Genomic DNA, 9,188 nt, shown 5'->3' on the forward strand with positions numbered 1-9,188 from the left:
TTTGCAAGTCTAATTGCAAAGTTCTTCCTCTTGTGTCCTAAAAAATGCGCAATTCTTTTGCTGCTTTAAATTAACTGTTTGGGGACTTAAACTGGAAAAAGTTCTACATCTGGTGATTTAGGTCAAATTAGCCTTTTTGGCAGTCCACATCTTAAACTGCCTCATAATTAAACTTACAGTTGTCTTGGGGATTTCTGTTGCTGTGGCAAAGTTCAGAATCACACATGGCTTCAAAGTCATAAGCATAAGAAAACTGTATTGGTGCTGGCTGCAACTGGTGATTCTAAGCAAATTCAGCTAAATTCATAACATGTTTTGTAGTTCTTGCAATAATGTTGTCCTTAAAATTCTCATTTGCTGTGTTAGTATTAAATCCAACCTACACAGTGGCTAGAGATTAGTTACATTACGAACTTTTGGGAAAGTTTGTAACACTCTGCTAAGCTAACTGTTACAAGAAGTGCCAAAACAAAGATACATCTGATTTGAAATACTTATTTCAAGTGGTCTTGTAAGTTACAAATGAAGATAGTTGGAAAAATGGAGAATGATTTGGCTCAATGCCTCAGTATTTGAAGCTTCCCCAATCTGGTAAAACTGAAAGACCATCTTAGAAGCTCTTTTAGTGTCTAAAAGGGAAGTCATTGTATAAAACCACAAATTCTGAGTCACATGGAAATAAAAGAATGGCTCATTATTGTTGTTGACTTGAGTCAAACAGTGCTAGAGACAGTTGTGGCTGATATGAAAAAAGCTGTTTAGATTGGAAGACAATTCAGTACAGGAGGTAGTATTTTGGTTACAAGAGGAGAACCTTAAATTTGGCAAGTTGTTATGTGTGGTTCTGGAAGATCCACAAAACTATAGATCTGTAAAAACCTACTACTTTGACAAAGCTGAAAAGGCATTAAAATCCTTCTGTATCTGTAAGAAAAAATGTGATTACAACTCAAATTAGCCTCAAAGATTCCAGAAATTTATTACTGCTTCATAGTAACCTCAACTACTCACAGGCTGTCTCCGCATTATTTTTTCCTGTAATTCCACAGATCTTGGCATTTTTTCATTGCATAACTAGACGGGGAGCATGCAGGAAGATAACAACTGGGTGCAGAAGACTGCTACTGGGAGCAAATTTCTGATAGTTAATGCTGAGAAATCATGACATCTTTAGTAAATACTTAGAGAACTTCTGCTCAGGAAGATGCTGAGAGGAATAAAAAAAGTTACCAGACCCTCCTGTATTCAATAGCACCATAAGGTCATCCTTCTTTGCAAGAAGTTTATATACATTTGGAAAGCCAAGAGATGTAGATTTTCTTCCTCTACAAAGGAAGAATTATTTTTTCAAAATTTCTGTTATTTTCTCAAAATATCATTAGATCCCAAGAGCCAAGAGGTTTGTACTTCTGTGACTATCTGCTGCAATCCTAGTCAAAATGCTATCCTAGATAGGTTGTTGCCCACAGAAGATTCCCAGGAGACAGCGAATGGTGAAGGCTTCAATGGCACATGTGTGCCCTGCAGAGCTGGGCTGGGGTGGTGCTGGAGGGCTCAGCTGAGCTGGTGGGCTGGTGGCTGCTGCTATGAGAATGGGGAATTGCTCTTCATCTTTTGCAAAAGGGTCCTGTCTCTCTGTTTAGCACCAGTAGGATCACTGTACCTGACTTTACAGGGTTTTCCCTCTAGGTATGTCATAGTTCTGTGCTTTTTTTATGTCTGCCTTCCCTGCAGCGTGAAAAGTACCCTCTCATTCATGTGATAGCAAAATTTGCTTTTGCCTGTGCATCTAAGAGGTTTTTAAGCTGATTTTTTTTTCCTATTTATCTCTGAAGTATCAATTGTCCCATCTGAAAGAGGTGGCAGGTGTCCAGGGTAATAAGAGATTTAACATCTGGATGGTCATGATGAAGAATGTTTTTTACTGCTAGGTGTCTTGTTAAGTAGCAACCAGTCTTTGTGATCTGGACTAATTGTTAGCAGTACAGGAGAAAACCAGCTCTGTCTGGCTTTCATCACATAAAATCATCCCACTAATCCCACTTGCTTTCGATAGAATCTTTTTATAGTTGAAGAGCTATTGAAACTGAGTTCAGAAGGGAGTTCTCAGAAGCAAATTGTTCCTGTGGTTTCTTTCTGTAGGTCCCATAGTAAGATAGTTTGATTTCTACTCCAGCAATTTGATTGCTTGCATCCAGGTTTTTTTTGTCATCTTTATCTGTCTAAGGAAATCTGTTTCACTGTACATGATATTATCTGACTTTATTTGTGACTTCTGCTATCCCTGGTGGACTACAACATTTAAAGTTGATTCCTATAAAATAATGCAGTGTGTCTGTTCAGCAGTACAAATACTTGCAGGAATATGAGATCTTCTGTCTTCTGTTTTAAATCAATTTCACAGTCTTGATCCTTATTATTTAAGGTGTCCCCAGACCCAGGATTTCTTAAGGGGGTTGGCTGATACTCTGGTGAAAGCTGTTGTCAATAACAGCAGGCTTTTACCACACCTTCTCACATCAGGATAAAACTCATAATTTAATATACATACATTTTAAAGCATTATGCAGGAAAAATAGCAATAGTAACTACAAGAGAGTATTCTATAACTGCTTCATACTTTGAATAAGTTTTTCCAAGTATGTTATCTGTTAACTAATGAAAAAGTAATATTATTATATAAGCAAGCTATGATGAGTAATTGAGTAGAGAAAGCAATAGAGCAACTTATGTTGCATAACTTAGTGAATTTTTAATGAACCAGTTAAGAACTAGTTTGTAAATAACACTATTCAGCCCTGGAGAGGAAATTTAAATTGATATTAAGGATGCCAAAAAGCATTGAGGAATAGGCAACAGAAGAGTCTGCAGATTTGAGTGGCAAGAACAATGATTAAACTCCAACAGATCAAATTGAAATACAATTTCATATGTTCCATAGGCTGGATTCCTAATAATCCTCAGCAGTTTAATACCGACATGTTAACAATTCTTGCCCTGTGTCAGCATCTGGAATGACAATGACAGTTGAGGCTGATGGACACATAAATCTGAAGCTTAAATAAGTGATACCTGAACTCTCAGTGAACAGAGCTGGAGTAAACATGAACTGTACATAGCACCTGGAAAAGGACTTGCAAACATGCCTATGAAGAAGAAAGCTGACAAAAATAATAATAGACAAATAATCTTCCCCTGTAACCTGTGAATGATGATAGTAAAGCTGTGGGAAGCTTGATGAGTTGTCAAACTTATGTCAACTGAAGGTGCTTGTTCAATGTTTGAAATAGTAGATTTTCAGTATCTAAACCATACACACAGTTGTTATTTCCAGCTTACCTGGTGAATGTTCAAATTGAAAGTCCATCAAAATATGAACAGTTATCATAAAGCCTTCAAAAGATAAAGTCTTGGAAATATTAGATGTGAAGAATGGAGTAACTTAATACTTGGGTTTGCCAAGCTATAATGAGTGAAGCTGGCCAACATAAGATAACCTATGAAAAGACTGTTATTCCTGAATTTTTTGCATGTAAGGGGAAATTCAAAATGCAATCAGATCTGGGAATAAGCCAAAATCCTTCATTGGTCAAACAGAGAGGTACAGTTTAGATTCCAGTCCAGTTAGATGGAACATGCAGCAAAATTTGTATCTATTATGAGATACATACACTAACTGAATTTGGGGCCACCTGTCTTGTAAAGAAAACTGAAATTCAGCTGATTTGCACCACTTCCTAATCAAAGTCTGTGCTGCACGTGTAGTCTCAGCTTGAAAGATAGAATAATAATTGCTGACCTCTGAAAACGCCAGAGGTTCAACAGAGAGAAAACTGAACTCAGTTGACACCGAGGCAGCAGCTCATGGTACCTGTCTGCTGGCAATTCATTCTGCTCTATTTTATTCAAGGAATCTCTTCTCCTGTCTTTTTCTTGCCTTCGTGTCCTTATGAGCAGGCTGTAAATCTCTAAAAGACCTACTTTAGAGATGGCAAGATAGTTTAGAGACAGTTTTCTGGAATACACAAAGACAGATAGGGCCTTGTCATATTTACAATGAATCCACTGTGTCATTGCAGGAAGCTTGAAAAGCTACTTGTTTGCATGGCAAATTCTTCTCCCTCTTTTGAAAATAATCTATTATAATCCAGTTTATATAACATGATTTCTATTTAAGAGATGCATAGCAGGACACCACTAAGGATCCATTCTGTTCAGCAGTGAAGAATGATTTCCGTTCCTCTCAGCCTTTTAAATCATTGGTACTGTAGAGACACTGCTAGAGATGGAATACAAGAATTTTAATTTCTATCATTTTAGAATATAAACTTTTTAAGGAAGGCAATTTCTACTAATGGATCGTGTTTTTCAAGGAAGATCCCTTCTGTTGTTTCAAAATTGGGATCACAGAGATCCCAGAGCTGTTAGTGCCACTTAAAATTATCTGTTCATATTACAGTATTCTGACATTTTTCTTTGAACAATTAAAACTGTATCGTACTGCAAAAGTAGAAACTGGAGTTTTCTGTGCCAGATGTCTACCTCTGGATAAAGGTTTGGTTAATTAGAGTTGGGATTTCATTGTTCACAGAGTTTTCATTTGAACTTAATCATCCCAGAAAATGAGGCCTAATTTGTAGGGAAAATAGACCACTTTGCCTTGTTAAGTCTTGCTGTCATTTCCTTAAGGAGATCCAGCATGAGCCTATTTTTACAGCAAACTGCTGCAATTTTGTGGGCAGAAAGGTGGGTGGGAGGAACCAAACAGACCAGACTAGAAGCAGATGGTACCAAGGTATTTTAACTGTTGAGGTGCTCATTTATGAATCTTGTAATAGAACAAAAATCCTGAATCTTAATATTTCATTCTTCTCACAGCACAAGGCTTTACAATGCTCTGGCAGGTTTGCTCTCTAGTGCTGCTCTGAGTAAGGAATAATTGTTAATGTTAACATTAGGTAGCTAAAACTGTTAAGTCTGTGCTGTGGCTCAGGAGACCTAAATGACTTCTATTGTGGTTAAATCCCATAAATCCCACACAGAGGAATTCCTGACTTTGTAAGTGATGCATTTTTTATATTTGCTCTGGGCAGCACACTACAACAAACCTTACACTAAATGGATGTTAACATCTGAGGTCTCAGGTTCAGAGAGCAGAGAGCACAGAGAACCCATCCCATGTAGTATCATGTTTGATTCAATTGTTTGCCTCTTCACATTTTAAATTTGATTTGGGTGGTTCAGACTACTTGATTTCAATTTCTAGCTTTTTTAATAAGTTCTCACATTCAAAGAGAAGCAAAAAAAGAGAAATTGTTATCTACTATTCATCAAACATTTTCAGTAATTAAGAAGATTGCATAATTCTTTGAGTACTACATTTTAAGATGCTTTTTTTTGTGGTACCTGAATTTGGGACTGTAGGCTGCTACCTAAAAGGAGCTACAAGAGAGCTGGAGAGGGGCTTTTTACAAGTGCCTGCAGTGATGGGACAAGGGGAAAGGGCTGGAAGTTGGTTTAGATGAGATATTAGGAAGAAATTTTTTTACTGTGAGGGTGGTGGGGCACTGGAAAAGGTTGCCCAGAGAAGTCATGGATGCCTGGAAGTGTTCAAGGCCTGGTTGGTCCAGTGGAAGGTGTCTTCATGGCAGGAGGGTTGGAACCAGATGATCCTTAAGGTCCCTTTCAGCCCAAGCCATTCTATAATTCTGTGGTCATTTTATATAACAAAGATGCTAAGTAATTAAATAATCTTAATTTTAAGTGAAGCCTGGCTTGTTGTCTGTAGTGATCCAGAAATGTAGTTATCTGTAGTGATCCAGAAATTTGGCATGAGGAAACTCCTTGTTCTGGGTGGGGAGAAAGCCTGTTTGTTGGCTTACAAACAGAACAAATTCTGAAACAATCACTTTTTACTCTAAAAAAATCCAAAAATGCTAAAACTAGTGTTACTTTTCTCCCAGGACAGAGGTTTCAGTATACCTGGAGAGGTTGAATCAAGCAGCTCTCTATCCTCTGGACTATCAGTACTAACTTTTGCTGCAGTACCAGGACTCAGAAGGTGTCCTTGCTGGTCTTTGGCAGTCAAACTGTGACCTTTTGTTTGGGGACTGAATGCCTGTCCACTTGTATTATCATCTAGACCTATGCGGGTTATTTTGTTCTTTTGTTCAGTTCTGAGAAACTAATATATAGAAGATAACACATTTGGTTCTTTCCCCCCCCCATCCTTGTAGTATTTTTAGGCCAGAAAATTAGGGTTTAATAAGGAAAGAAAATAAAATTTTAGTATCAACTGTGGTGTATTATGGTGATAGTAATAGAAATGTGTAGCATTTATGTGCTTACATATGTGTACAAATGTGTAGTTATATTATTTTAATAAGCGAGGAATGGTTTAGAAAGAGCAAAATCTAGAAGGTTACTTTAAGCCAGTTTGAACTCCACATAAGAGCAAATGCAGACAAAGAACAACAGCCTCACCATATTTACTGTGTCTTCAATGTAGGTGTTTTGTGGTAAGGTAATAATTAATTCTTCAGTACCCCCAATGATATAATTTTTTAATAGTCCTTCATTTTTGTTGTTTTCATGCAGGTTACCCTGAAAGCCAAGCAGGTGAAGGATTCTGTTACACATACACCAGGTGTGTCCTTATGAAAATTAGAGTTTGGGTGATAGCTGTGCCTTTTTGAGTCTGCTCTGCAGAGAGATTTTTGCAACCCTGCCTTACTTTGAGGAAAGAAACTGCTAAGTATTCTGAGACAACATTTCCCTTTAGCTACATCCTCCCAGGCTTTCTTATTTTGTTTTTTGTGGGGTTTGGTCATTTCTTCAGGTTGCTCTTTTTTATATCAGTGTGGGAATTTAGTAGCACTTCCCATAGATCAGATAGGCTCCTAATTGGCAAAGTTCATCACCTTGATGATCAAGTGGATGCCTTGATTTCTCTATTTTGTTTTCTTAAGCTGTCAGTCAAGAAGAGTTTTTTGTCCACTCTGCAGCATTCTGAGAACCTTTAATTTGTGGGCAGTTCCCTGCTTGTTGTGGGGTGTTTTACTTTTTCAGAAGTGTAACAGCAGTGCTTCTAACAGGTACCATTAGGCTCTCGGAGCTTAAAACACTGGCACACAATTCCAAAAATTTCAAAGTCAACGTGAATCTGCCAGATCACATAATCACCCAGCGAGAAAGGGAAGAGGAAGTGGAGGAGGATGGGAACTACAATCTTGTATCAGAGCAGATGGACATCCAGACAGATCCAAAGGAGACCATGGCAAGTGAAACTAGACACCGCAGACGAAAAATTGTCAAAGCACCTGAAACGGCTCCGCCGGCAACAAAAGAGGTACCAGAAGAGAAGGGCAGAGGGAGACGTCAGAAAGATTTTGATAACACTGAGCAAGAGGAAGAGAGTGATGATGAAAGCAGGAGAAGGGAGAAAAGCCGTGCCCCAGAAGAACTGTGGACTCAAAATCAACAGAAACTTCTTGAAATGGCCTTGCAGCAATATCCAAAGGGAACATCAGACCGCTGGGATAAAATAGCAAAATGTGTTCCTGGAAAAAGCAAGGTATGACTTGTTTTGACTGAACTATAGAATAAATTGAGGGGAAACATATTGGTACCAATTTATGATTACCTTAAGAATGAGGGTCCATATAGAAAAGTGAGGCCTTTACTTGGCCTCTCAGTCCAGACTCAGGTGACCTAAAGAGCACTACTGTCACATTTATTGCTTATTTAAAACATTTTTCCATTTATTTCAGCTTGTTTGATCTAATACAGAAAATGTTGAAATGACTCCTGTTTCATTTAAAATACCTACCTCTCCTCTGCCTTTCAGATCTTCAATTGCAGGACAAAATTAGATTTTAAAACAAATTCTGATTCAAAGTTAGTAACCAAATGTTGATGAACTGCTTTCCTTATATTTTCACAAACCTTTCTCAACCCATCTCAATGAACAAACAAAATAAGTAATCCATCTGCAAGTGTTAAATGCTCAATAATCAATCTAATGTTCTTTTTGTAAGTAGAATTTTTAAAAATAGCATTAATTATCATTGATATAGATGGTCTGTACTAGATTTTCCTAACAGTTGTGATAGCTTAGTTTGCTTGCTTCAGCCATTGTAGCTGCAGAAAAGCCCTGTAACATTTGTGCCAAACACAGTGAGGGAGCGGGAAGTGCAGTGGGGAAGGACTTGGGCGTCTCTGGCTCTGAAGTTCTGCAGTTTCTGGTGTCAGCAGATGCTGCATTAATGACCTCAAAGGCTTGGCTTAACCTGCCTGCAGTGTGCATCACACCAGAGTAACTGTTTTAAGTAGATACGGCAATACAGCAGTTCCATAATTGCTCTTGCAGTCATTGTCAAGAAGTACTGGGCAACTGTTTCTTGGGTTTGTGTGCTCTTCAAACAGATAAATGAGCCACTGAGAAATGTAAATCGCAAGTTCATTTTTCTAATCCCCTCTTCACTAGATGTAGATTTCTCAAATTCAGTGTGCAAGTTTAAAACAAGATAACTACTAACCAACCAATCAAGAAAAAACCCAACAAAAAAATAAACAACAAAAAAGCCCAGACCCAAACAAACAAAAAGCCCCTACACAACCCCTAGAACCCAGCTGCTCTTCTAGAATAAAGTAGCATGTATAGAGTTAAAGCAGTACTAAAATATCAACCTTTGAATAATACTTTTGTGTTTCCTTTCAGGAGGAGTGTATAGCAAGATACAAGCTGCTTGTTGAACTGGTACAAAAGAAAAAAATGGTTAAAAGCTGAATGTTGTGAGCAAGAAGAGATGTAGCTCATCTTTGTCAAAATGAGGTTTTAAATCTCATATGCAGGAAATTGCATTTTTGTACCTCAGTATTTCTATACGTCATGTGCCTTAGTAGAAGAAGATATTAATAAATCTTATACAATCTTACCTGATTTGTGTGTCGAAGAATGAAGGTGTGTTTGTATTGAAGAGCTGCTTATGCAAATGTGTGATGACAGTCTAAAAGTGAGCAGAGCTTCAGGATAACCCCCTCTGATAATCACATACTGAATCTGGTAGCTTTACAGCCAATGGATATACAAGTGTTTGTTTTGAAAGAGAGAATTGACCTGAAACTGCTAAGCAAGTATGAGAGTAATGAAACTCTGCACTCAAAACATATTTTTCTTTCTTGCGCCT

General features: G+C 37.8%; 1 protein-coding gene across 1 annotated transcript in view; it reads left to right on the forward strand.

Moving 5' to 3' along the window:
• The window catches only part of DNAJC1 (DnaJ heat shock protein family (Hsp40) member C1), a 108,551-nt gene extending 99,607 nt beyond the window's left edge, over positions 1-8,944 (forward strand). The window contains exons 10-12 of the mRNA XM_014882147.2: positions 6,598-6,646; positions 7,095-7,573; positions 8,720-8,944. Coding sequence (XP_014737633.2) covers positions 6,598-6,646; positions 7,095-7,573; positions 8,720-8,788 — 597 coding nt within the window. The 3' untranslated portion in view covers positions 8,789-8,944. The remainder of the gene's footprint in view (positions 1-6,597; positions 6,647-7,094; positions 7,574-8,719) is intronic.
• The last annotated feature ends 244 nt before the right edge of the window (positions 8,945-9,188 follow it).

Source organism: Sturnus vulgaris, chromosome 1 (genome assembly GCF_052056855.1).
Source record: "Sturnus vulgaris isolate bStuVul1 chromosome 1, bStuVul1.hap1, whole genome shotgun sequence".
Classification (NCBI taxonomy): Eukaryota; Metazoa; Chordata; class Aves; order Passeriformes; family Sturnidae; genus Sturnus; species Sturnus vulgaris.